The following is a 27,093-nucleotide window of genomic DNA, read 5'->3' on the forward strand; positions in this document are numbered from 1 at the left end:
CCCCTGCTATTGGTGCAATTATCTAACTTATGCTATCACCAAATTGTAGCTAGAATAACGTGATAGTTCACTTCTCAGTTGGTTGAGGACATTGTTGAAGTAGTGCGCAACGCGCAAAGACAAATGGTCACTCTCTTTTCATGAAATTTTCTGGGATCAAATATTGACACTTGATCTTTCACAAAAAGGTTGAAGATCGATTAACATTGAATGATACTGAAAATGTATGACTGAGATTGAAAATAAAAGATCTAAACGGTTCTGAAAATTAAATCTCACGGTTAGAACACTCATAGAATAAAAAAACTATAGAAACAAACTCTAACCAGAAGTCGAACTCTCATGGTTTGAGAGGACATGAAGTCAAACCCTAACTAGAAGTAGAAAACTAGAGAAACAAAAATCAGTTCAGACACCTCCTAAGAGAAATGAAAATTTGGAAGGCCCGAAATATTATGAGCAAGGACAAGAATCCCACCAATGAGCCCCAACGTGATCAACACCATAGTTTGCCAAACAATCCGCAACAGAAAATACAATGCCCAAACAATAATCACACTCAAACCAAAGAGAATGCCAACCCCTCTCTAAAGCCATATAAACAGCCTAAATAATAGCTTTAAGTTCTGCCTCCAAGGCAATAGCAATGCCAATAGATCCTGCAAAGCATCCAAGACAATGACAAACAAAATTTTAACTCGACCAGATGCAGCCGAATTCGTAACGCAATCCTCTGCCCATGTTTATCATATCCAAGATGGAACTCAAAGACATGCTCAAGCTGACATAATCTACATTATTCAACCTCTAAATAACATCAACCAGTCGAAATAAATGAACATTGCCAAAACAATGACAAACAAGATTTGAATTCAACCAGATGCAGCCGAATCGCTACGCAATCCTATGTCCATGTTTATCACATCGAAGATGGACTTCAAAGACATGCTCAAGCGGATCTAATCTACATTACTCAGAATATAAATAACACCAAATCAGAGTACCTGCAATTCAAACCACATCTTTCACTTCCAGAACAAGATAGTCAAAAATGGGTAAGCTAGTCAGTCGTTTATCGATTCCTCTCATCGTCTTCATCTTCCTTCTTATCCTTCTCGCATCCACCGGTATGCCGTATGCATCCAATTCCAAATTCACATGTATATAGTTATTCATTTCTTTCGTTAAGCTTGTGCTTGTTTGTGTGAGTGCGTGTGTTATACGATTTGTGCTCAAATTCTATGTATGATAAAATTTTGTTTGTGACCTGTGAGATGTAGAGGTGACAATGCTGGAAGAAAGAATCTGCCAAAGGCGTACCAAAACATGGTCAGGGTTTTGCGCAAACAGAGGAAACTGCAACCGTCAATGCACAAACTGGGAAGGTGCTTTGCACAGAGCTTGTCACACTCAATTCCCAGGAGTTGCTTGCTTCTGCTACTTCAGATGTTGATTCATGATCAACAAACAGCAGCAGGCAGCAGTATCTTCAACCTCGAGCTTACTATGACATGTGGGATCCACAGTATAACTATAATTGCAAATGCAAGTTCACTTCTCAAAAACTGCAGTCAAGTATTAGACAAAAAAAATCAAGAAACGTATACATATGGATCGCATGTCAACAAATGCAAGTTCGAAGTATCAGCAGTATGAAGAACATCGACAACATATTTGCATCACAAAACTGTGCAGTTAACTGCACCGGAGCACACTTGCTCGTTTCCTATCACCTAAAGTCACCGCACAGGGGAACTGGCATTCGTTTGGCTTCAATTTTTTCCCTAACAACGTGAAACTTTAAACTACGAAGTGCAGTTCAAACTCGGAGTGCAAGGCTGCGGGCACACTGCCCCGACCAACTGGCTTAACGCACAATTTGATGACTAATTTTCTCAACATTACACAGCTCCACAATGTAAAAATGTAAATTAAATTAGCAAAAAAAGACAGATATTAACATAATAAACACATAATATGCATTGAATTCTACTCATTTTTCATAAATCACATGCTTCCAAGCTATTTTTTTGCTTTACCTAAAATCTTACATGGAATAAGAAAACCATTGTTCTACTTCTTCTTGCCGCCTTTGCCGGCGGCGGCTTTGCGGCGGGAGGGCAGAATAATCTCTCCCTTGAGGACAGGGATCTCCATGATCTGACTCAGCTCGCCGTACTTCTTCCTGAACTTCTCGACCTGGTCGTCGTCGACAAGCATGCCCGACCGGTTTCCGAGATAGAATGGGTGGTTGCCCGACCACACGTCCACCACGTACTCCTTCTGGGTCCCACCCGTCGTCATCACCAGCTCCCCCTTGCAGTACACCTTCGCGTCCTCATAAAACTGCGGGTGTACGTCCTTCTTCCTGCACGTCACCACAGAGCGGCAATTCCCCGCCGACGACCCACCACCGCCGCAGACCTGGAAAAGACCGAAATAATCAATTAACAAATTCAATCGGTGATAGAGGGAAAGATGTATGCGAGGGTATTTGGGTAATTTACCTTCTTGGGCGGGAGGAGAGGGGAGCAGGGTGTTCCTCGGAGGAACGAGGTGGTTAGATTGAGCGCCATTTCTGTGTGTCTGGGAAACGACGGAGCGGATGATGAAGAAGATGAGGTTTGTGCGGTTATCTGAAGCGAATTTACTGAAATGCCCCTACTTTCTGGTGAATAAACAGTAAGGACCTATGGGCTTTGATTTGGGCTATAAAGTCAACTGGATTTAGCCATCTTTGATCCAAGACCAAGTTGACAAATTTGGCTCATCGGCCCACCGAGTGTAAACCCTTGAAGCCCAGCAGGTCACCACAAATGAGTGCACGAGTCTCGGCCGGACAGCCACGTGATCCTGACGTTCGAAATGAAGAATTTACGTTCACATATAAATTCGTTAATTTTCATTCATGACTCGTTTGTGTTGAATAAATTTGGTTACTAATTAATTTTTCACTACTAAAGCTTGAAGGACACCGTTTAGTTTTGAAAGTAAAATAACAATTATATCTTATCGGAAAATCATAATCTGATACGTATCTTAAAACAACGCCTTATTTCAACCTTTTACGGCCTACGCACCGCACGTACCGAATACACGTGTACAGTGTGGTGGGGTAGATGGAACAAATCAAAGACTAACAAATCGACATGATGCAGAGCATGCAGTGACTCGTGGCCCACAAAATTCCCCTCAAACGATCGCAATCCGGCCAACTTCAAAAGCGACGGTACCCCGACAACAACGACGTACGACTAAGCTCAGCTGCTACGTGTACGGTTCACAAAGCTACAGATAATAATGTACTAGTATCCATTCCAAAGCAAAGACATCCTCTCCGAATCTTTTTGGTGAAGATCATAAGAATTCAAGAATTGTGTTTGTTAATTGTAAATCATATGATCAGTTTTTATCAGGTACTGTTTGTATTTAATTTTAAATAAATATATTTAAAATAATTTCTTATTGTAAGATGTACGATATATAAACACGATCTCCAAACTCCTCATAAAGAAGATCCGGCAAGGATTTGGATTCGTAGCCATTAGTCATGACCTACCTCTTCTTAGTCTACTGGACAAATTAATGGGAATGACATCACGTGCCACCATGTGAATGAATCACAATTCACAAAATTATGATAAGCTTGAAAGAGTGATTTGATCGGGCAATGAGGTTGTGCCGGGTGTCCCCTTTCATTTCCCATGCAAATTCTGTATTGTTCTATTTGTATCTACCTTGTATGTAAAATGTACAAGTTCCAAGTGCCTGCTCAATTATTGTTGTGTGACGATGGATTTTAGTTGCCGAATTATATGAATGACGAGAATGTGTACTTTGTAACGAGCTCTGGAATATTTTTGTTGGGGGGCATTGCTCACTGCACGGGCATTGTAAAACACCTTGTAAATATGTTCCATTATCGTTTGTTAAAATAAAAAGGAAACACGTGAATTCTCTGAAAGTTTAAGAGTTTATGCAAATTTTAGGGGATGTATTCAATTGATAATTTGAGAGTTTTAATGGATTTATAAATTCATGAATTTTTATGAAGTTTAATTGATTTTTAGAGATTTCATATAAAATTTTGATTTAATTCTCTAGAAATCTCATAGGAAAATGTGAGAATTGTAGATGCTTAAAATACACTACAAAATCTCTTCAATTCCCTCTAATTCATCAACTTTATCAAATTCTTTAAAATCAATTTCTAATTGAATACACTTTAAATGTTATAAACTTCTTTAAATTATTAATTGAATACATCCAGATTCCTAAGAATTTTAATAAACTATCTTAAAACTATAATTGAATACACTTTCATTTGCAGAAAATCACTTAAAATTCTGATTAAATACTTTTAGATTCATTAAAAAAATTAAAATTCTTTAAAATCCTAATTGAATACACTCTATTAACGTTACTAAGTTAAATGACATGTGTTTCCGTCTTTGCAATTAAATTTTGATTGAAAACAACCCAAGCAATTGGGCGGATGAGTTCCCAGAAGTCGAAATTTCTGCAACCAATTACAAACCCCATGTGCTGCTTACGTTCCCTTTCACTTTATCATATCGGGTGGGGAGGAGGTAGGAGACAAAAATGGAGATACTGTTGTAAATGACAAGCACATGGATGTGGTGGGTGCCACTGCTCAGTTGGTTCCCTATCTCACAAATATCAGCCGTCCATTTCTCGAGAAATTTTTCATTCTGATTGGAACACGAATAATACATTAAGTGTTTGGCCTAATCGGATAAATGGTCCCCGTGGTCATAAGGTATTCGGATGATAGCCCATGTGGTAAAAAAATTCGGATTTAAACCCCTGTGGTCTAAATCTGTTAGGATTTATGCCCTTCTGTTAAATAATGTTGATGTGGCTGCCACATATATGCCACGTGGCTGCCAAATGTCTGCCACTTAGCAAAAAAAAATAATTTTTATTTTTTTTTAAAAAAAACCTGAATTTTTACAAAAAAAAAAAAAACCAGATCTGCAAGAAGAAGAAGAAGAAGAAGAAGGAAAAGGGAGAGGGAGGAGGGTCGCGCGGGGAGAGGGCTCTGGCGAGGAGAGGGCTCTGGCGAGGAGGGGAGCTGGTCTCCGGCGGGGGGAAGAAGAAGAAGAAGAAGAAGAAGAAGAAGAAGAAGAAGAAGAAGAAGAAGGAAGAAGGAAAGGGAGGAGGGTCGCGCGGGGAGAGGGCTCCGGCGGGAAGAAGAAGAAGAAGAAGAAGTCCGGCGGGGGGGGGGGGACGGGCGGAGGGCGGGGGGAGCTTCTGGGTTTTTTTTTGTAAAAATTCAGGTTTAAAAAAAAATTATTATTATTGCCAGGTGGCAGACATTTGGCAGCCACGTGACATATATGTGGCAGCCACGTCAACATTATTTAACAGAAGGGCATAAATCCTAACAGACTTAGACCACAGGGGTTTAAATCTGAATTTTTTTACCACAGGGGCTATCATCCGAATACCTTATGACCACGGGGACCATTTATCCGATTAGGCCTAAGTGTTTTTATATAAATGGTAGAAAATTATATTTTTTTAAGTTATTAATTTTTTAACACACATATTCCACATTTTGTATTGTAATATACCATCTCATATTCCGATCACATTAAAAAATCTCTTCCATTTCTCCCACGTTTTGCGTCGCTTTCTACCCTTTACACGACACCTACAATGGACGGTCCCTGTCTCTCTACTAACAAATATAATAATATTCCTTAAACATTAGAATATTTTTGAATAAAAAAAAAATATTAACGAAAACTACATTTTTATACTAAAAAGTCAATAATGATACTATTCATTTTATCCTTAATTTTATCATTATCGTTAACATTCAAAATTTTCAAATTATTTTCATTAGTTTTCTTATCGGAGATTCCATTAACTGCAACATACAAATGCGCAGACTCACCGTTGAGAAGTTGTAGAAGACGATGACAATGCCATACATGGTAGCTTCCTGTTAGCATCAGTCCTACGTGACCACGTTAATACAATGAAAAATCAAACTCAGTTGCGTGTGAAGTGTGTCTGTCTTCGGTACTTGAGTTCCAAATTCGATTTTAAACCCTTTTTTATTTTTTTATTTTTTAAACAATTTTTTTGGAAAGTATTGTTTTGTAAAAAGAAACAAAATAAATCGAACCAATTAACAAAGGCCACTTCATCATTTATGGAAAGGAAATTTTTTTAATGTGCTAAGAACATGATTCGATATATCAAATGTTATAATACAATTAGTTAAAAACTTAAAAATAAATTTCAAACTAATTATATTATGATACTTGTTTTACCGAATTGTCGGGCATACGAAAAAACTTTTCTATAAGTGATGTAGGCTTTGTATGACTTGCATAATTAAGGAGATATTTTCTTTGTTGGGAAAAAGAAAGGGAACTTTAACGAAAAACACCCGGTACTGTTCACTTTAACGAAAAATCATATTTTTACACTAAAAAGTCAATCATGATACTATTCACTTTACCCTTTATTTTGTCCTTATCATTAAAACTCAAAGTTTTCAAATCATTTTCATTAGTTTTCTTAAAAAAAAAAACCCAAAATGTAACATAAATAAACAAATGATACGAGGACTGTTTCAAAAAGCCGACAGAGATGGAAATCCTACGCCCTCGATCACACTTGCATCTCTCACTCACCATTTCCAGTTGCCAACTAGTCCACACTTCTAAAAATCCATTAATTTAATCCCTTGATTTAATTTAATTTTTCCGTGACGACCCTCACGCATTCACTCACCAAAATCACGTACCTTCATCAGCCACCGGCATTCACTCTCTTCCACTTGCCATTGTTTATCACCTCTCATTTGGTCACGCCTTCGTTAGACCAGGGTTACATTCAAGTTTTCATATGTTTGGCATCTGGGGTTTTCTCATTCTTTCTAATTTACGAGTTTCCCGATCCGGGAATTCCTAATTTTGCCTCTGATCTTCTTGGTGCTTTTCCGTTTTTGATCCTGTGCATGTTTGTGGGGCTTATCTGAAAAGTGCTTTTCTTTCCTGTTGCGTTAAAAACCCTTGGGGTCATACAATACTAGAATCTCTGGAAAGTTGTGAGCTTTTTCGTTTCTGTGCTATGGATTCCTGCTGTGCGACATTGAGGACCAATGGGTTCTTGGGGGAGGGTGTGAGGTTGGGTTCAAAGAGCAGAGATTTGAGTGCCCAGTTTCTGAAAAGCTCTAAATTTGAAACCAGAGGTAGGAAGCTTAAGCCTGCTGGTGTGGCTTACTCCATTCTTACAGACGTCGACAATGAGAATGTGGTGAGTCTCTGATCCTGTGTGTGCAATTGTTGTTCTTGTTTTCGAAACCGAAATCTGTGGGATTTTGATGTTTTGGGTTTTTTGAGTAATCACTTTTGGCATTTGTGCTTTTGATTTCAGACGTTTCAGGCACCACTGTTTGAGACTCCAAAAGCTGACCCCAAAAATGTGGCTTCTATAATTTTGGGTGGAGGTGCCGGAACTCGCCTCTTTCCTCTCACCAGCAAGAGAGCCAAGCCGGCGGTAAGAGATCAGTATTTGTTTGTCATTCGTTTCAGTTCATCATATCGAAAAGTGGTTTCTTGGAAAAGAAACAAAACGATGGAAATTTTGTGCATCGAGTAGGAATTGTTGTTATTGAATGGTACTGCATAGAATTTGGAGTTGAATTTTGCAACGTTATGTGATTTGCAGGTTCCGATTGGAGGGTGTTACAGGCTGATTGATATCCCAATGAGCAATTGCATTAACAGTGGCATTCAAAAGATATTCATATTAACGCAATATAACTCGTTTTCCCTCAATCGTCACCTTGCTCGTACTTACAATTTCGGGGATGGTATGAATTTCGGAGATGGATTTGTGGAGGTAAGATAATTTTGCAATACGCGAAGGCTGCATAGATATATTTGATGCTGTCATTCCGCAGTTTACAATTTGTATGTTGACTTACATTGTTTGATTGTTGCAATTAATGATGATAATACTCAATGAATCGCAATAGGTTTTGGCTGCCACGCAAACACCGGGAGAAGCTGGAAAGAGATGGTTCCAAGGAACTGCTGATGCTGTCAGGCAATTTATATGGGTCTTTGAGGTGGGTGCCTTTGATTTACAAGTATTTCTCGAATATTAGGTGGAAATAGACTGAAGTTGCTTTTGGATGATCTATGCAGGATGCAAAGAACAAAAATGTGGAGCATATACTGATATTATCCGGCGATCATCTTTATAGGATGGACTATCTGGACTTTATACAGGTGCTTATTTGATGCTCGTGGAAAATTTTAATCTATTAACCTTTTAAAATCCACAAATCCGTCTCATCAATGGTCGTAATTCTTACAGAAACATATTGATACAAATGCCGACATTACAGTTTCATGTATACCCATGGATGAAAGGTACATCTTCGTTTCCTAATACTAATGTTTCAAGCGTCCCTTGCAGATTGACATATGTTCAAAATAAACTCTGCTTCTTTTGTTCCACCTTGGAAATATGACTGACAGGTGCTTGTGTTTGTCGTGGATCTTATTTGTCTTGCAGCCGGGCATCAGATTACGGACTCATGAAAATAGACCAGTCAGGGCGTATAATCCAATTTGCTGAAAAACCAAAAGGCCCTGACCTAGAAGCAATGGTAGTTAAAACTGCGTATTTTGATTGTATTTTTGTGCTTTCTTCCCTTTTTTACTGTATTTTTGTGCCTTCCCCTATTTTCATTTTTTGTCTATGTCTTGTTTACACACTGCAGCAAGTTGACACCACTGTTCTGGGGCTTTCTGATCTGGAGGCTATGAAATCTCCTTATATTGCATCGATGGGTGTTTATGTGTTCAGAACTGATGTCCTACTTAAGCTATTAAGGTGGAGCTATCCTTCTTGCAATGATTTTGGCTCCGAGATTATTCCATCAGCTGTGAAGGAGCACAACGTCCAGGTGAGATAGCTCTTTCGATAATAGTTATTTTTTTCTTATAGTTCATCTTCGAATATAAATATATAAGCAATTCCCCAAAGTTTGGTTTGGATTTGGTAATTGAGTCACTGAGTTACGGAATGCCCTTACATGATCAGGCATATCTATTCAATGACTACTGGGAGGATATTGGAACTGTAAAGTCTTTCTTCGATGCAAACTTGGCCCTCACAGAACAGGTTGGTAATACTTGCACTGAATCGTTCCTACTTTTCGATTAGATTTTCTTTTCCCTACGTGCATATGTGGTAACGGTTACTGATTACATACTTTCTTTCGTGCAGCCTCCGAAGTTTGAATTCAATGATCCAAAGACACCTTTCTACACCTCTCCTAGATTCTTGCCACCTACAAAAGTTGAAAAATGCAGGGTATGATTGCAAGCTTAAATTACCATGTGACATTGGCTGTATTTTTCTGATCTCGTGGCCAAATGAATTTTGCAGATTATGGATGCAATTATTTCTCATGGTTGCTTCTTGCGAGAATGTAGCGTTCAACACTCCATTGTGGGTGTGCGCTCACGTCTAGAGTCCGGAGTCGAACTTAAGGTGAGCTACCCTTTCTACGCATTGGTAACAACAGGCTACCAGATTCCAATGTGTCAATCATGAAATATTTCAAGCGGCATTTAGAATGCACTTGAAAACATAAGCATGCTGGTGTTACGAGCTCTGATCACATCTGGTTATTTTAAATCGATTTTCAGGATACTATGATGATGGGTGCAGACTACTACCAAACTGAATCCGAGATTGCATCTCTGCTAGCTCAAGGAAAGGTTCCAGTTGGTGTGGGAGAGAATACCAAAATCTGGTGAAATACTCTTAGTTACAGATTTCTGTTTAGTTCTGAATAGAATTCTTGCTCTTTATGCTGATCTTTCATGCCATATCTCTTGAAGGAATTGCATAATCGACAAGAACGCCAAGATAGGAAGAAATGTGGTGATCACAAATGGCGATGTAAGTACTTTTGAAACTTGTAAGGAATCGAAAAGATCTGATCATCATTGCATTCTTTCTGATTTCAACGTTGATGAAATTGCTTTGACTTCTCAGGGAGTCCAAGAAGCAGAGAGGGCAGACGAAGGATTTTACATAAGGTCGGGAATCACTGTCGTATTGAAGAACGCGACGATTAAAGATGGAACTGTCATCTAAATCTATTGATTGGACTGCAAGGTACTTGTTCAGATCGAGCCACAGTGAATGGTACCTTGATGAACTTTGTATGTGGCTTTAACTTGATGTTGCAGCTGGAAATGCTTGCTTCTGTAAATTAACGAGTTTCTTTGATGTATGTAACTAAACATTCTAGTTACTCAATAAGATCAATAAAGCTCTTTCATTTATCTCTAACGAACTACATTGCAGTCATTGGTTATCGATACAGATTAATAAATCAAACTTAGAGAAATATATTTGGGATATATCGAAACAGATTAAGAAATAAACTCTTACTATCATCCTGCTCTCTTGGATGAACAAACCTCATCTCTAAGAGGGAAACTCAGACAGATTTAAAACATAAACCCTTTTCTCAGTTTCCTGTGTAAACCCTTTTCTCAGTTTCCTGTACCATTCACCTTATTCCCGGACCAGAACTGATCCCTTCGAATTTCCCTGGCTCGCTTCCACTTCTCGATGTTTCTAAGCCTGGCATACATCTTCCGAATCTTAATAAGCTTCTGAGATTCCTCAGCGATCAAACCAACTGTCGAGGAGCTTTCACTCAACACTACCCCGTACCCGTCTTGGAAAGAGTCCATTCCTTGAGCCAGAAGTTGCCAGAACAATCCGCCAACAGCAGGACCTCCACCCCTAGCCGAAGAGTAGATGCCCGAGTAAACTGTAGTGAAAATCCGGTCACGCTGGTTTATGGTATAACCTGACTCTTTCAAAGACCTTCCAAACTCAGCAAAGAGGACTGGCTTCTTAAGGATGTTTTGTGCATCATGGATGTGATCATTGACCCAACTGTTCAAGAAAGAGACCTGATCTTCATAACTTGACCCATTTAACCTGCACATCATTCAATATAACTCAGCTTTTCAAGCGATATTCTACTTTAAACTATACTAATTGCGGGATTCAAATGTTCAGTTTTCGGAGAAACTTGTGTTATGATCCTTACCATTGATCAGGATATGAGTGTACAGTGGCAAAATCAATGCCAGGGATCTGATTATTCGCCAAGAAATCAGTTCCGATTTGATAGTAGTTCGGATTCGTTTTCGGATTTGATGGTCCATAAAACCCTTCAAGGCCAACTTCTAGCAAGTGATTTCCATCCATGGATTTCAAGTAAGACGCCATCTCCGTTATCCAAGCCTGTCAAACAAACGCAAAGGTCAAGCATTTCCCCCAAGCTACACTAGTGCTTTTCACTCTCATTTCTCCTTACGCAATCCTCCGCTCGCCGTCAATTTAGCCAAAAACTTGGCCTCATCAATGGCTGGCCCCACTTTACTCTAGAGACTAGCTCAATAAATGAACGTGGGGTCTACCATGATATTAGTTCTTAGACAACAATATTTAAAAATAACATGTGCGACATGTTCTTGACAAACTGAGCTACGTAAGATTTGAAGAGATAATCTTTTCCGATACTTGGGAAAGGAGGAGTCGAATACAGAACGTCGGGTCTACAGTGTCCGTCGCTTCGGAACATAATCTTAAGAAAGACAGAAACAAATTGAAAGAAAGAGATGGTTTGATATACCTGAATGGTTTTTCCAGATGGATCTGAAGTGCATCTTGGCTCATTCATCAGCTCCCAAGCCATTATGGTTGGTTCATCTTTGTAAGCAACTCCAGTCAAAGTGTTAATCCTCGTAAGAACAGTCTATATTTACACAAAAATCCCAAAACCTCCATATCAATATATTACTATTTCAACAAACGTGACTTATGACCTAATTTCAACCAACTACAAACTACACACTTTTTGAAAATTTTTATCTTTGTGACAAAGACGACTTATTCTAAACTAGTGTAATCTAACAAGAAGGGCCGCCACACAAGTGGTGGATTGCCCTGATAAACTAATTATTTTTTTCTACTCATTGTGTCTCAAGTTTAAACTCTCTCCCTCTCCTTAGAGACAAAAGGGAGAGACTAAAGGGAGAGAACGGACGCACTGTATTGACCAACTTGGCCGAACTCATGTATGCGGAAAACTATTTTCTACTCTTAGCCAAAGTGGTAAAATTGTTAATATGAAATGTTACTCACTATCAAGGTAACGACACTAGAGAAGATGAAAACAAACCAACTAATACCAATAAATTGATGATCTTATCTTTAACTTGCATTTATAGTCAACCCAACCACTGCTTTTTTCAAAAGCACTTACATATAAAATACCCAAAAATAAAACCAAATTAAGCAAATTGATTCACCTTGATATGATTTTTGTAAAATCCCTTAACAACAGAGTTGGTAAAGAAATCATCTTCAGAAGATAGAGACTGGCCTTGGCTTCTTGCCCATTCCACGTACTGTTTCTTGCCTCCAAAGTCGTCATAGTTGTTAACCAGACTCAGCATTACTTTGATCCCATTCTTCTTCGCCTCAGCTATCACAAAATCCAACCCCTTCCAACCCCGAAACAACACAGCAAAAGAAATTCGGACCAAAACTATAACCATAAATTACTTTTGAAAGAACTAAAATCGTTTCTGACAATAAAAAAACGCTTCTGACTGTGTTTGTAAAAAATGGTAAAAAATGCTTATGGATCATTAGAAGCGCTATTTGGAGAAGCACTTGTCAACTATTTCTTCAGAAAGTACTTCGACTTTCTAGTGTAGTTTCAAGTAGCGCTTCAATTTTTATTAAAACATTCAGCGTGACACATATGAGCAAAAGTGTTTCCCAGAGAAAGTAGTCCCAGACAAATCTCTTAGACTGATTAAAATCGCTTTCAGATAATTAAAAACTAAAAACGCTTCTGAAAATGTTTGGCTGAAGAAAAATTAAACTGTTTATGGATTATCTTCGGAGTGCTTCCGATAGCACTTTGGAGTGACGTGCTTTTTAATAAAAGCACTTGTATCAAAAGCGCTTACCTGAAAAGTTCTCTCATCGTAGGAGCCCGGAGAGGTCTGCAGAGCTCTGTATCCGCCATCGGCGAAAGCCCAGGTCCTTGCAATCGTGAGCCCATTTTTCGTAGCCTCTTGAAAGGCAGACGAAACTTTCTCCCTCTCAGAAGGGTCAGTCGCCATGTACATCAACCAGTACGCATTGAATCCGTTTCCGTAGTACGGAACTCCGTTCAAAACAAGCTGCACTCCTCTGGTCTTCACAAACCCATCTTCCGCTATAACTCCATGGTTCAGGAAGATGAACAACAGAGCCCCAAAGAAAATCACACCCAAATGCTTCATCTTTCTTCTTTGTTTTTCCTCCTCCTCTGTTTCGCTCTCTGTAATAAATACAGTGTGGAAGGAAGGAACTTTTTAGGAATTTATGATAATTTTGTTGGCGGTTTATAGTAGTGTAGTGACTTCGTTTCCCGTTTGGGTTTATTAGTAATTTAGCACTGCCTGTATTTTTCGACTGAAATTAAGGGGCCGAGTTAGTACAAAAAAATGCATTAAATGTTTTTCCAGGATGAAATAAAGGTATGTCCACGGTTGATGATTATTTAGCTGAAATAGTACTATGGGGTGTGAATTTGTAATGAATAAAAAGTGACAATGTGACCCTTGAAAAAATGGAGAGGCACTCACTTTCACTTGTCCCTTTGCCTGAAAGAAACACAACAACACATGTGGGTATAGATTGAACCACTTTTTCACGAATAGAGTTTGTATTGCAATGTCGGAAAGTAATCATGTGATGCCTATGCACTCTTGTGCGAATTTTTTCTCATCAAATTGGATTGACCGCTTAAATTAGTTTGTCGAGGAAAATCTTCTTGGCGCACGTCTGGCAAAAGATCATTTATGTTTCAAATCAATAGTCTTGCAAGATATTTATAGTTCAATTAGTTAAGGACATTCAGTTTTACATTTAAAGTCTGGAGTTCGACTTTTCGAATATCGTTATACCAAAAGAAATCGATAATCTCAAAACTAATAGGTTAAGTTTCAAGCTCTGTTCTAAAAATTTCCGCATAGCGCCGCCCTAGGCACTAGATGGGTGGCCACCGCCTCGATTAATGCCTAGGCGTTTGAAGATTAAGAAATGGTGCTTAGACATATTGAGGCGCCTGCCTAGAACACCTAGGCACCCACCTAACCCGCCCAAAACAGTATAGGCACCCGCTTAGGTCTTGACTCACTTAGACATAAAATAGACAACTTTCATTTTACATTTTTTTTCTTCAATAAATTGCAAAAGGCTTGTTGCATACTTAAATGAACGCACATTATATGTTTGTCCCCATGTTTTCATTATGTTCCAATGCTTCATTATATATGTTATTCTATATTATAATTTATGATGAAATTATATATTTTTTAATTATAAACAGACATTTATTTAAACGAAATATAATAGATTTACTTAAATACGCTTAATCCGCCTAGGTGCTACGCCCCAGCCTGCAACCCTACTAGCGTCTAACGTCTTTTAAAACCTTGATTTCAAGTAATGGTTATCGAAAATTTCTTCAATACTTTAAACGGTTAAAACACCTAATAATTCTTGTTTATAATTAATGTTTGGTTACATTTTTGGACCTGGATTGTATGTCCTCCCCATCCCATACACTTCCTATCCCATTCTATTTATGTGGTCACGGTTAGGCCACGTCAACATTTTATATTGATTTTTTTTTATAAAAATAATAAGACAAAAAATAATGAAAATATAAAATGTTGACTTTATATAATCGTGATAACAGAAATAGGAGAAGATAGAATGATATAGAATGGGGAAGGGCAGACAATCCATGCCTTTCATGCGTACATCATGGTGATGATGAAGGAAACAAAAAAATGGAAAAATTAAAGGTGCCCTGCCAAAAGCAAAAGCGAAAATATCAGTACCAAAAAACAGTAAAGCTCGAAAATCACTTAGCGGACATCACGGCGGCGTTTCGTCGCTATAACCGTTGTTGACGGAGGACTATGAAGTGCTTTCCTGCTCCGTCAATTGTATGAGGTTCTGACACGTGTGTCTCCTCATTGGTGACAGAAATGATTTTTAATTTTGGAAATTCAACCTCCAGTCAAACGATGAGGGTCCGATACGATACGAGGAAGCTTCTCATTCGGAGCAAATCACATAAGATTTTAGATATTTTTGTAGCGGAAAAAAAAATTCGGATTTGAGTGTAAATAACGGTGCATTGTGTTAGGAATTAGCTAAACTTTATGTCTGCTTTGTAAATAGAGACAAAACATAGATTCAAAAAGCATATTTTGATTGGGAATGCAGGTATGAGCAAATGCAAAGCAAAGAATAAAGCAAAAAGGGAGAAGAAAAATTGAAAATTTGGTCCGTTGCTTTTCCTTTCGACGGGATCTTACTCGATCTTTCGTGTTTGCCACTTCGTTCTTTCTCCGTTCTCTCGTGTTTTTTTTATGCAATGGCGTCAAAAACAGATTTCGCTTAGTCACAAGATGCAGAACTGGTTTGATGCTGAGATGATTTTATAAAAAGTGGGTATCAAAAAAAATTCAACTCAAAAAGGTGTTTGGTAAATACTTAAAAACAGTTTATTTTCACAGTTTTGGGTAAAAAAAAACTGAAAATGTGAAGCAGCAAAAATGAGATTATTGTCACAGCATAACAGAAACCGTTTTTTTTTTCAAAACACAGCAATACCAAACAGTCCGTAAAACATACATGCACCGAGTTATACAGAGAAAAAATACAAAACTTGTAGAAATCAAGTCGCTCTCAACCGACAAATTAACGTTACATATATGCTACAAGTAATGCATGCAGTAAACCAAACGATCTTGAAAATATATATATTCTTTTGTTTTATTAGTAAATTGCATAGGTACTCACAAAAGTCACAACACGGTTGGAACATAGAGCTTAGAAGTTGTGATATACATGTGAAAACCTGCCCTTTTCTTATATTTTTCTGCCATATATTTTGTTTGCACTGCATGTGAACCTAAGAAATACTCTTTCTTTTTGCATTTTTTTTCTTTTTTTTGTAGCCACGTAAAAAAATACAATTTATTTATTTATATATTTTTATTAAATAGAGCGGAAATAGTTAAAGACGATTATTTTTGTATCTGGAATTTTGTGTTTAATAGATCAATTGGTAAGAAGAGGATAATCGGTGGAGCTCAAGTCATTTTAGTAGGTTTTTGTGGGATGAATTATTTCTGAAGATTTTGTAGGACCCATTTGTGATTGTTGGATTATGTATGTTGATTCTGAAACTCAAATTCAGTTGTTCGTTTGTAATGGCATCACTGTGACGGTGATATTAAAAAATAATAAAAATTAACGAAAAATTAAAAAAAAATTTAGTTTTAATGAAAAATGACAAATAAAGATGTAATGAATAGTATCAGGGAAAGGTAAAAATGTGATTTTTAGTTAAAAGTGAACAGTAACGAGAGTGTTTCGTTAAAACTTCCTAAAAAAATATACTCGTGTTGATTCTCGAGTTCACATTTGGTCATTAAATTTCTTTGAATTATCAAACGAAACACTCAACCGTTTAATTCAGCAATATGCGCTCTACGATTTTTGGAATTTGAGAAGCCTATCTTGTGTGTGAGCACTGAAGAGCAAGGACAAAGACGTAGGCATACCTCTCTATATACAAGTTTTGGGCCCATGGACATGGTTCTGTTCTGTTTACTTATATGGATCGGCCAGCCCATAATACTTCGATTGATTTTGTATGAGTTTTGTTTCATATTTTCATTGAGAACATAGTCCAGCCCAATAACCAAGTCCATCGCCATGGGCCCTTAGGCAACAAAATTTTCACTAAAACTCCCTAGATAAACCAGTTCTACTGGTGGATAGGCCTTAATCTTTAGAGTTCAATCAGAATGCCACGAACCACTCAGTATTATAGTTTGATGATATTTTTCTTTACTTGAAGTAAGAAGTTTTAGGTTTTAATCTCGGGAATGACGAATATGACACCAAATTAGGTTGTCCATTATGTGACTTAGCCGAACTCCCTCTTTCCTTAGTGTAAAAATATCGATGTACTAAAAAAAAAAAACTTAGTGTGCCTCTAGTTCAATTTAATATAGATATTCTTATGGTTTGTAAAAATAAAAAAATAAAAAAAATTGAACAAACGATATTATTTACAATAAGGGAAAAGGGGTGGGCTTAATCTTATAATGTGTTAGCAATAATGTGATTCGAATTCGCTTTTGGCGAGAATTGAACATAAGACCTCTCACTTATAAGTGAAGAGGAATATCACTGAACCGTAGTACTAAGTGGCTGTAAATATGTATTTTAAATTAGAGAAATGCTAAAGTACTCTCTCAAAATGGGGACTCTTCATTGACTCTCAGCCACATCATGTTTCTGACACAATATTTTATAATGTTGTCACATAAATTGACGTTAAACTGTGAAATGATAGAGAGAGTTCATAAAGAAAGTCCCACATTTAAGAGAATCTCATTAATATTTCTGGATAAATTATGATTATATATTTATTGCTATTATCTTCGCCGCGCACAATTATTATTATCTATAACCATTACTATTTCTCTGCTCGGGAATCGGCATGCCAAACTGGTTGTTGAAGGAAAATGAAGGGCTTTGACTTTGATTGAAGTGGTGGGGGACCATCGACTGTACCTGTGTTGAATTGGTTAGGTACCACCCAATAGGATAATTGCTGACAAAAACACTCAAGAATTCTAATGCCACACGCACAATAGTTGATGTTCGTTGCTTGGCGTGACTTTATAAATGACACAAATACTATTAGCATAATGCTGAAAAGACCAGTTAAAATATATCAAACTTTGATTTAAGATAAAGTAGAAAATCTCCTATTTTTAACTTAGTTAAGTTAGTGTTGAACTTGAACGATTAGGTTTTCGAGCCCATTGTCGTTAGACAAAAGTATCACTCTTGATTGCATGACTTGAAAAATGCCGGGGACTTCGGGCGTTACTTTTAAAGTGCCGGTGACTTTGGGCGTTATTTACAAAATGCCGGGGGACTTTGGGTGTCATTTTATGTTCGACGACTTTTGTTTTTTGGGGTGAATTTGTTTTCACGAACTAGAAAGTTGAGCAGGTAACGAATGAAGTCAAGAACTAGGAAATCAACTACCACGCACGTGCGTCGACCGTTAGGAAAGCACGTGATGCCCCGGAAGCTGAGATAAACAGAGAAAGCAGGCGTGAGCAGGTTAGGCCACCAGTGTTAGCTGGGGCCGCAGCCCTCCACCAGTCCCCCACTATAAATATTTTATAAGCTTCCCCAGTCCTTCAGGGAGCAACCATTCCAAGTACCTATTTTCCATCGATTTTTCAAGAGATATACTTCGGTAAGCACATACACACAAGATATGGGATCCGAGTCCGAATCCGTTTGTGTCACCGGGGCGTCCGGTTTCATCGGCTCTTGGCTCGTCATGAGACTCCTAGAGCACGGGTACACCGTCCGCGCCACCGTGCGTGACCCCAGTACGTCCCTCCCTCCCCATGTTTTTTTTATATTTCTGTTAACTTTTCGGTTTTCATAAGTATTCGAATTATATAATTTGGAGTTAATGCTTTGTGGTTAATTATGAATGGATTACAGCGAATCAGAAGAAGGTGAAGCATCTGTTGGACTTGCCGAAGGCGGAGACGCACCTGACGCTGTGGAAGGCGGACTTGGCGGATGAGGGAAGCTTTGATGAAGCCATACAAGGCTGCAGCGGAGTGTTCCATGTTGCTACACCTATGGACTTTGAATCCAAGGACCCCGAGGTAAAAAACGATACATGTTCTAAACTATTGTCGTATTCGAATAAGCGTTGTCCTCGTCACAGTTGCAATTATAAATCGGTGATACTGGTGGTGGTGCCGATGGCGGTGTTAGATTGCCCATGGTAGCTGGGAGCTGGTATTAGGCTTAGAGCATTAGAAAATAAATTCAATCAGGCAGCAGACCAAGTCCCTTTTGGAAATTTTATTTTGGCTTAGACAAAACAAGTTAGTGGTCAAACACTTTTAAAATTGCAGTAAGGAAGATTTTGAACAAATGCAATTAGGAAGATTTAAATTAGGGTATATAAGAGGAGCAAATCCACTCTAATTAGTGTGGTTATGCTCGCGTCTAAGTTAATGGACATAATTTGTTATTTCATGCTTATTAACACGAAACGACATAGTAATGGGACCCAAATGGTTGGTAGTTTTCCTTGCAAGAGCACATCGTACAAATTATAAAATGTGATAGGTCATTTTAAAAAATAAAAAATTGTTTTAAATAAGTATGAGGTCATTTTAGAGCAAATAATTGAAAATTAAATATTAGAAGCACTAGACTTTTTTGTTTTAATATGTATATTTTACAAACTGTGTTACTTATGTAGAATGTTTATTCTACAATTTTTTAATTCTACGTCGCACAATGTCACTTGTATTAAAAGATAAATTAATTGAAAAGTTATCGTTAAAACAAGAATAAAATTTAAAAAAAAAAAAAAACTAAATTGCGTATGGTTTGACAGAATGAAGTGATCAAGCCCACAATCAATGGACTGTTGGACATCCTGAAGGCATGCCAGAAAGCAAAAACAGTTCGAAAGCTTGTGTTCACATCCTCAGCAGGAACTGTGAATGTGGAGGAGCACCAAAAGCCGGTCTACGACGAGTCCAACTGGAGTGACGTTGAATTTTGCCGCTCCGTCAAGATGACTGGTTGGGTAAGTCGACGTAATCAAATTATTAAAAAACTTGTTATTAGCGCTTTAAAAAAAAAATAGTTAACGAAAAATTTTCGGTACTATTCATTTTAACGAAAAATCACATTTATACATTAAAATTTTAAAAAGTCAATCCTAGTACTATTTATTTTACCTTTTATTTTGTCCTTATCTTTAAAACTCAAAGTTTTCAAACTTTTTTTTATTAGTTTTCCTTTAAAAAAACGATCACACACAATACTGATTCTACGTTTAATCTACTAATTGTTCAGATGTACTTCGTCTCCAAGACTCTAGCTGAGCAAGCTGCATGGAAATACGCCAAAGAAAACAACATTGATTTCGTCACCATTATCCCAACTCTTGTGATTGGGCCATTTCTCATGCCATCCATGCCACCAAGCCTCATCACTGGACTTTCGCCGATCTTAAGTAAGTTAGAATATCGCTCGAATAAAATAAATAACTATTGTGTAATTTTGTTGTTAATTATATTATTCATATCGGGTAATTAACATCAAATTGCTTAATTGTTGCAGGAAATGAATCACATTATGGCATCATCAAGCAGGGCCAGTATGTTCACTTGGACGACCTCTGCCTTTCTCACATTTATCTTTACGAGCATCCGAAAGCCGAAGGCCGTTACATTTGTTCGTCACATGATGCTACAATTCACGAACTTGTAAAAATGCTCAGAGAAAAATACCCCGAATACAATATACCCACAAAGTAATTATTAATTAAGCCCGCCTAACCCTTCAGATGAATTGATTAACTAATCAATTCACTGTTACACATCATAATTGTTAGCTAACTAAACTCTAATGCAACGCAGGTTCAAGGGCATCGACGACAACTTAGAACCTGTTCATTTTTCTTCAAAGAAATTGAGGGAGATAGGGTTTGAGTTCAAGTACAGCTTGGAGGACATGTTTGTGGGGGCTGTCGATGCGTGCCGGGCAAAGGGCTTGATTCCGATTCCGATTCCGGCAGAGAAAACTGAGGCTGCTGAGGAGAGCAACCTCGTTGATGTCAAAGTTGGTTAAAATATTGATGAGTGATTAATGTTTGCATTTTATGTCGAGGCTTACCTCTCTATTGTTTTACATTTACCAGCTTGGATTTGATCTATTTGGTTAAAAAGCTTCAAATAAAATGCTGTTTCGATTTATGTATGAGAGTTAATGTTAATGTGGCTATGTGTATGCAAAAATAAGTTACTCCAATTAACTATTAATATAAGAAAGTGTGTGACTCAAATTATTATTAAAAAAAGGTTTTTAGGCACACGATATTTGAGATTGTCATAATTCATCATTTAGGTTCGTGATATTTGAATTCGATAAAAGTGATCTCTAAATTTGTTTACTATCAATCATTTCAATTAGTCTCTAAAAATATCAGTCAAATAAGGATCAAATGATAAAAATACTATCAATTTAATAAATAATGATCCAAAATGATTTGACAAAATTTGAGGATTCCAAACGTCGAGTCCTCAACTCATCCATCTGAACACGTGGATTCCCATCTTCCTTCGTAGCTAAATATGTCCTACATGCAATCAATCCTCTTTCAAACCCTCATATCAGATGGATTTGACCCGGCCCTGTGTATACAGGTCTCATAACTCCCCCCAAGGGCCCAACCCCTACTTTAGGTACCGTTTGGTACGTGGAACGGGATGGAATGAAGTGAGACGAAGCGTTCCGTCCTACGTTTGGTGCGCCTAAAACGGGTGGAACGTGCTGTTCCACGGGACGAGTTTTGGGTGAATTTTTGTTCCACCTCACCTCCTGGAACGACTCGTTCCACATCAGTGGAACATAAAATTATAACCTCTCTGTCTCCTTCTTCTTCTTCCTTGTTTCCATCCGAGAGCATCTTTGCTCCATCTCCGTTCCGTACCGTCATGTCCTATCCCATCCCGTCCCTTATGCATACCAAACAATACCTCCACCAGGTTGAATTTCTTCCTACCACCCACCATAAATCCCTACCCATCAGAAATAATTCTCAAATCTGAATCGAGTAAGCCAGATCCTTGGGGTATAACTCTGGTAGCTACCCCAGTGTGGAAAGCGACGTAATGGAGAGCTGTAGACCTGCAAGACCCACCAAAAAGTAGGGGAATAAATTCCCCAACGACTCCGGCAATAAACGTGGGAAAAACGGACGCAAGTACCTGCGGATCAATAATTAAAAGCTCTAGAAATTTAATTTCCACTAGACACAGGTACCTTCAACCAACAGCATTTGCTGTGATACATATACAAGTACCGTCACAACTAAAAATTTTCTCATAAGGAAGGCTTCTACTGTTTATTCATCGTACACATATGTGTGAACAAGTCAACCTACACAGCACACCATGAGACAAATGGCACACCAAGATCAGACTCATTAGAAAATGGCAGTTGGAAGGCCTTCTCTATCTTGGTGAAAGTCAAAGACTTGGGGAAGTCCTTCCAGGACTGTCGCTAGTATTGAATTCTAAGATTAGCCAATATGGTGGCGGATTCTCTAGCGTCGGCAAGTAATCCGAAGATGTGCGATGTTATTTGGGTCATTTGACCCCATCATTATTGGTGCATGTTATGAACAATGATGGTTTACCTTGTCCTCATTAAGTTTTTGTATCGACAATGTAGGGGGCGACGCTTTAGCATTGTTGCAGGATCCACGTTAGCGTACCCCCTGCATTGTTCAGTTTATTGCTTTCTTAGCTTTGTGCTTGCTTCGTTGTAGGCTCTTTTTGTTCGTTCGGGCACCTTTGCCCTGGAATAGATTTCCCAGTATACCCAAAAAAAAAGGTGACTTGGTTTGGTTGAGGTCAATTTTTAAAATACGAGACCAAATTATGGGGCAAATTGTAATTTGCTATAAACCTTCCACTAATTGACACGTAGGATAACAATCCCCTGCTATAAAAACCCGTGATTGTTTCGGGCCTCCGCCGTTCGGATTGTACGAAAAACCCCTGAGCACTGAAAACCCACACATACGCTTAGCTGAGCTCGACTGTTCCCACTAAACTTAATGGCGGCGGCGATTTCTTCTCACCTCGCGTTCCTATCAGACAAACCCTCTCTCTCCTCTTCACTTTCCTCTTTCTCCGGCCAGAGTCTCCGCCGATCGCCTCGATGCTCCGCCGCCGTGGTCAGCGGCATTTCCCTGCCTTCTCCGGCGAGACTCCGACGAATCTCGTGCCAGACCTCCTCCGTCACTTCTTCGCCTTCGTCCGTCGCCAACGTAACAGGTCACTGCTCGCCTCTGATTCCTAGGAGGGTGTATTCAATTGAGAATTTGAGATATTTTAATGGTTTTATAAATCTGTGGATTTTTATGGAGTTTAATTGATTTGTAGAGATTTCATGTAAAATTTTGATTTAATTCCCTCGAAATCTCTTGGAGGATATGAGATTTGTGGATACTCAAAATACACTACGAAATCTCTCAAATTCCCTCTAATTCCTCAACTTTCTCAAATTTTTTAAAATCAAATTCTAATTGAATATACCTGGAATGTTATAAACTTCTTTAAAATTCTCATTGAATACACCCGAATTTCTAAGGATTTTGATAAACTATCTTAAAATCTTGATTGAATACGCATTGAATTTCAAAGAATCACTTAAATTCCTGATTGAATACCTCTAGATTCATTAAAAGAATTAAAATCCCTCAAAATCCTAATTGAATACACCCCCTAATCTGATTGTTTACTAGCTTAGCTGGAAGTTAATTTCTGTTATTTCGCTTAATACGTTTGGATTCGGGGTTTAGGCAGTGTGTTGAATTTGTTTTTGTGTAATTCCAAATTGCAATGGTGAAGTGCTTGAGTAGATTCTAGGGTTTCTGAAATTCTTGGAGGTAATGAAATGGCGATGTTCTTGAATAATGCAGGCATGTGAGCGTGTTGGTGAGTGAATATCATTTCGGTTTGGAAGATTTGGCTGTTGTGGAAATTAGGGTTTTTGATTGAAAATTAGATATCGGGCAATTAGAACCGTGTTGATGATTAGAGCTTTGCTAATGTTGAATTGTATTAATCAAAGAGGCAAACGTCTCAGTGTATTCGCTGTATATGGTTTTCTCGAAAACTGATTTTTCAAATCTCGGAGCTTTAAAAAGAACCTAACTATAACTGGATAATTCTTTCGTCTTAGACGACGGTGGTGAATTTTGAGAAGAGTTTATGATTTTGGTGAATTGTTGCCACAATATCTTATGGCTGGTGAAATCATTTATCTTCTGACTTGTCCCTTTTAATGTTTCTTCTTTTTCCAGCAAAATCAGAACTGAAGGATTTCGTGCACATAAGTGATTTTGACAAAGCCACCATTCTGAAGATGTTAGATCGAGCTGCAGAGGTCAAGGCACTTCTCAAATCAGGAGACAGGTCATTTCAACCATTTAAGGGGAAGACAATGGCTATGATCTTTGCAAAGCCTTCCATGAGAACACGTGTTTCATTTGAGACTGGGTTTTTCTTGCTAGGTGGTCATGCCATATACTTGGGTCCTAATGACATCCAAATGGGTAAGCGGGAGGAAACGCGGGATGTCGCACGTGTTCTGTCTCGCTATAATGACATTATTATGGCACGTGTCTTTGCTCATCAGGTATGCTGGTGAGTTCTTAGTTTGTAATTTACTAAAGGTGATAAGCTTGTGTAATTAAATTCGGTTTTGGGCTGGTTAGAGTATTGTTATGGCAGCAGTTATGTCCATGTGTTAAGAGTTTTATCATGGAAACTTGTGCATTTTTCCCCTTGAGCAATGTACTTAGAAAAGCCTCTTTTTTTTTTCCACCTGTTTTATTGCAGGATATCCTTGATTTGGCTAAATATGCAACTGTACCTGTTGTCAATGGCTTGACAGACTACAACCATCCCTGTCAAATTATGGCTGATGTCCTCACCATCATCGAACACATTGGTCGGATAGAAGGAACTAAGGTCGGTCCATTGTTTTGCTTGCTAAATACAGTTTTTATTCTGCTAGATTCAGAACATAGTTTGTGACTAAATTCTCCGCAAATTTCAGGTTGTCTATGTTGGAGATGGAAACAACGTTGTCCACTCTTGGTTGTTGATGGCTGCTGTTATTCCTTTCCACTTCGTTTGTGCCTGTCCAAAAGGTTTTGAACCAGATAAGAAAACAGTTGAGAAGGCACAGCAGGCAGGTATCAGCAAGATTGAGATTACAAATGATCCAAAGGAAGCAGTCAAAGGAGCCGATGTTGTGTACTCAGATGTGTGGGCTAGCATGGGGCAAAAGGAGGAGGCTGATTCTCGCCGTAAAATTTTCCAAGGATTTCAGGTACATGCTATATTTGTCTAAAACTTTTCAATGACATTGTATTAAAAGCATGCGATTTCAACACAGTAAACCCTTGTATGAATTTGGCATTATTTCAACTACATGCATGAATCCGCATAAGGGAGTCGATACATTTGAAGTAGTAAAACGAGGTTGAATAACAGAGATTCTAATGTGGTTAGAATGAAGTTGGATAATTCTAATGTGTTTAGATGAAACTTTTAGTTGATGTGTACAAAAACTTCGTTACGAGTTATGTGCTAGTGAGCTCGCTATGTAAAGAGTTTATTCATTTGAGCAGTAGCACATGCAGTGCTTTGGCCTGAGTTTGGCACCTGTCATGAGATCTCGATTTTTCATTGTTTTTTAGGTGACGTCATTTTACTCCTTATTTGGCGGAAAATATGGAATAGGTGGTGTTTATTATCTTTGTCCAATCGGGTGGCCGATGTTGATTATCTATTTGACTTGTATTTTGCGCTGTTACTACAGGTTGATGAAAATCTCATGAAGATAGCAGGCCCGAAAGCCTATTTCATGCATTGTTTGCCAGCGGAAAGAGGGGTGGAAGTGACTGACGGGGTGGTCGAGGCTCCAAATTCTATCGTCTTTCCACAAGCTGAGAATCGGATGCATGCACAGAATGCTGTCATGCTTCATCTGCTCGGAGTTTAGTCACATACGTTTCAACTTAAGAGACTTTTTAGCCTAAAATAGGTGAAGAATTTTGTGCTTTCAGATTTGTACTCGTTATGTTGTTTGCTTGTTATCATCTATGGAGCCGGTTCAAATGCAAACTTAATGCATGAAGTTTTCGAGTCAAAACTAGTTAAAGTATTTGGAGAAACTGCCTGTTAGTACTACGGTATGCGGTATTCTTTTTTACCTGTAAGTGAGGGGTCTTAGGTTCAATTCTTGTTAAATGTGAATTTGAACCATATTATTGTTAACTCATTATGAGGTTAAGACCACCCCTCTCTTCCTGTAAATAATATCGTTTATTAAAAATTAAAAAAAAAGTAACGGGGAAACTAGGGATGCCATTTTCTAATTAGGGTGGTTGCATTTATAATACCTTGGTAACACCCAAGAATTTGCCCAACCATTTGGTTCAGCCAAATTTTAGGTGTAACCGTCATAATATGGTCGATATTTTTATGGAATATCCAAAAAATTAGAGAAAGATATGGTTGATATTTTTTAAATTTCTTCATAATATCCTTGTAACTCTCTCATCCAACATTTAAAATTTCTTCGATATGGTCGATATTTTTATGGAATATCCAAAAAATTAGAGAAATATATGAAAATGAGGGGTGAAGTCTAAATTTCATCTCATATGGGAGAAACTCTTAAGTTTAGGCTAAAATTAACAGGTATAATCGATATTTCAGATACATCTATTAAATATCGAAGAAACTTTTAAATTTTGTCTAAACCAATGTTCGGCAATTCCTAATATTCATTCTAAATTTCCATTATTTCAATTAAAAACAACTGATATCGATATTCGATATATCAGTAGATATTTTTACAAATTTACATATCGATATTTCTACCAATACGATGATTTTAAACACTGCTCTCATCACAACTCCTTAGGTCTTAACGTGTTTCCCCCTTCGTATGAGGATCACAAAAAGAAAATTTAATTTAATATATACTAAAACCCAAAAATAACTGAAATACTGTTCATAAGCACAATGTTGTTCCAATTTTACCCTCACACTTTTACGATAATCCCGGTTGTGTCCTTGCTGAATATTTTTATTTATTTTTTCTTCGTTTTCTCTCTTCCTTCTCGATGCACTCTGGTTTCTCTTCTCTTTCTCAAATGCCCACTCCCTCTCTCTAAAAGTCCATCTCTCTCTTGGAAGAGTCCTCATCCTTAGCAGCATTTTAGATCAAGTTTTCACTACCCTCCAACCATGTAGAGTTGCTGCA

General features: G+C 38.0%; 5 protein-coding genes across 5 annotated transcripts; 3 read left to right on the forward strand and 2 right to left on the reverse strand.

Moving 5' to 3' along the window:
* Positions 1–1,956: 1,956 nt before the first annotated feature.
* Positions 1,957–2,661, reverse strand: LOC126605647 (50S ribosomal protein L31, chloroplastic-like). Its single transcript, XM_050273056.1, has 2 exons — positions 2,508–2,661; positions 1,957–2,424 (listed from the first exon to the last, which is right to left on the reverse strand). The coding sequence occupies exons 1-2, from the start codon at positions 2,574–2,576 to the stop codon at positions 2,074–2,076; spliced, it is 420 nt and encodes a 139-aa protein (XP_050129013.1). The 5' UTR covers positions 2,577–2,661; the 3' UTR covers positions 1,957–2,073.
* A 3,942-nt stretch (positions 2,662–6,603) lies between these two features.
* On the forward strand, positions 6,604–10,359 carry LOC126603412 (glucose-1-phosphate adenylyltransferase large subunit, chloroplastic/amyloplastic-like). The gene is made up of 14 exons (XM_050270243.1): positions 6,604–7,296; positions 7,417–7,539; positions 7,711–7,884; positions 8,021–8,113; positions 8,193–8,276; positions 8,365–8,420; positions 8,566–8,659; positions 8,774–8,959; positions 9,097–9,177; positions 9,283–9,369; positions 9,445–9,549; positions 9,708–9,814; positions 9,903–9,963; positions 10,060–10,359. The coding sequence occupies exons 1-14, from the start codon at positions 7,111–7,113 to the stop codon at positions 10,159–10,161; spliced, it is 1,539 nt and encodes a 512-aa protein (XP_050126200.1). The 5' UTR covers positions 6,604–7,110; the 3' UTR covers positions 10,162–10,359.
* LOC126603413 (mannan endo-1,4-beta-mannosidase 7-like) lies at positions 10,332–13,579 on the reverse strand. Its single transcript, XM_050270244.1, has 5 exons — positions 13,071–13,579; positions 12,402–12,596; positions 11,723–11,845; positions 11,135–11,331; positions 10,332–11,022 (listed from the first exon to the last, which is right to left on the reverse strand). Exons 1-5 carry the CDS (start codon positions 13,386–13,388, stop codon positions 10,566–10,568), a joined length of 1,290 nt encoding a protein of 429 aa, XP_050126201.1. The 5' UTR covers positions 13,389–13,579; the 3' UTR covers positions 10,332–10,565.
* Positions 13,580–18,378: 4,799 nt separating this feature from the next.
* Positions 18,379–20,996, forward strand: LOC126604732 (bifunctional dihydroflavonol 4-reductase/flavanone 4-reductase). Its single transcript, XM_050272033.1, has 6 exons — positions 18,379–18,593; positions 18,712–18,881; positions 19,628–19,822; positions 20,095–20,254; positions 20,362–20,554; positions 20,661–20,996. The coding sequence occupies exons 1-6, from the start codon at positions 18,476–18,478 to the stop codon at positions 20,869–20,871; spliced, it is 1,047 nt and encodes a 348-aa protein (XP_050127990.1). The 5' UTR covers positions 18,379–18,475; the 3' UTR covers positions 20,872–20,996.
* Positions 20,997–22,768: 1,772 nt separating this feature from the next.
* On the forward strand, positions 22,769–25,974 carry LOC126603338 (ornithine transcarbamylase, chloroplastic-like). Its single transcript, XM_050270147.1, has 5 exons — positions 22,769–23,084; positions 24,116–24,450; positions 24,654–24,785; positions 24,874–25,149; positions 25,642–25,974. The coding sequence occupies exons 1-5, from the start codon at positions 22,865–22,867 to the stop codon at positions 25,822–25,824; spliced, it is 1,146 nt and encodes a 381-aa protein (XP_050126104.1). The 5' UTR covers positions 22,769–22,864; the 3' UTR covers positions 25,825–25,974.
* Positions 25,975–27,093: the final 1,119 nt, after the last annotated feature.

The sequence above is a fragment of the Malus sylvestris genome, chromosome 15, assembly GCF_916048215.2.
Source record: "Malus sylvestris chromosome 15, drMalSylv7.2, whole genome shotgun sequence".
NCBI lineage: Eukaryota > Viridiplantae > Streptophyta > Magnoliopsida > Rosales > Rosaceae > Malus > Malus sylvestris.

What these genes read in the sequence shown, in the direction of transcription:
- LOC126603338 (XM_050270147.1), top strand. Translation starts at nt 22,865, where the DNA reads ATGGCGGCGGCGATTTCTTCTCACCTCGCGTTCCTATCAGACAAACCC. An exon ending in GTCCGTCGCCAACGTAACAG is followed by an intron (nt 23,085 to 24,115) that starts GTCACTGCTCGC and finishes TTCTTTTTCCAG; the next exon opens with CAAAATCAGAACTGAAGGAT. An exon ending in AAATTTTCCAAGGATTTCAG is followed by an intron (nt 25,150 to 25,641) that starts GTACATGCTATA and finishes CTGTTACTACAG; the next exon opens with GTTGATGAAAATCTCATGAA.
- LOC126603412 (XM_050270243.1), top strand. Translation starts at nt 7,111, where the DNA reads ATGGATTCCTGCTGTGCGACATTGAGGACCAATGGGTTCTTGGGGGAG. An exon ending in TCGGAGATGGATTTGTGGAG is followed by an intron (nt 7,885 to 8,020) that starts GTAAGATAATTT and finishes GAATCGCAATAG; the next exon opens with GTTTTGGCTGCCACGCAAAC. An exon ending in TGGTGATCACAAATGGCGAT is followed by an intron (nt 9,964 to 10,059) that starts GTAAGTACTTTT and finishes TTGACTTCTCAG; the next exon opens with GGAGTCCAAGAAGCAGAGAG.
- LOC126603413 (XM_050270244.1), bottom strand. Translation starts at nt 13,388, where the DNA reads ATGAAGCATTTGGGTGTGATTTTCTTTGGGGCTCTGTTGTTCATCTTC. An exon ending in ACGATGAGAGAACTTTTCAG is followed by an intron (nt 12,597 to 13,070) that starts GTAAGCGCTTTT and finishes CGGGGTTGGAAG; the next exon opens with GGGTTGGATTTTGTGATAGC. An exon ending in TTTACAAAAATCATATCAAG is followed by an intron (nt 11,846 to 12,401) that starts GTGAATCAATTT and finishes GTGTAAATATAG; the next exon opens with ACTGTTCTTACGAGGATTAA.
- LOC126604732 (XM_050272033.1), top strand. Translation starts at nt 18,476, where the DNA reads ATGGGATCCGAGTCCGAATCCGTTTGTGTCACCGGGGCGTCCGGTTTC. An exon ending in TTGAATCCAAGGACCCCGAG is followed by an intron (nt 18,882 to 19,627) that starts GTAAAAAACGAT and finishes ATGGTTTGACAG; the next exon opens with AATGAAGTGATCAAGCCCAC. An exon ending in TGGACTTTCGCCGATCTTAA is followed by an intron (nt 20,255 to 20,361) that starts GTAAGTTAGAAT and finishes TAATTGTTGCAG; the next exon opens with GAAATGAATCACATTATGGC.
- LOC126605647 (XM_050273056.1), bottom strand. Translation starts at nt 2,576, where the DNA reads ATGGCGCTCAATCTAACCACCTCGTTCCTCCGAGGAACACCCTGCTCC. An exon ending in CTCTCCTCCCGCCCAAGAAG is followed by an intron (nt 2,425 to 2,507) that starts GTAAATTACCCA and finishes GGTCTTTTCCAG; the next exon opens with GTCTGCGGCGGTGGTGGGTC.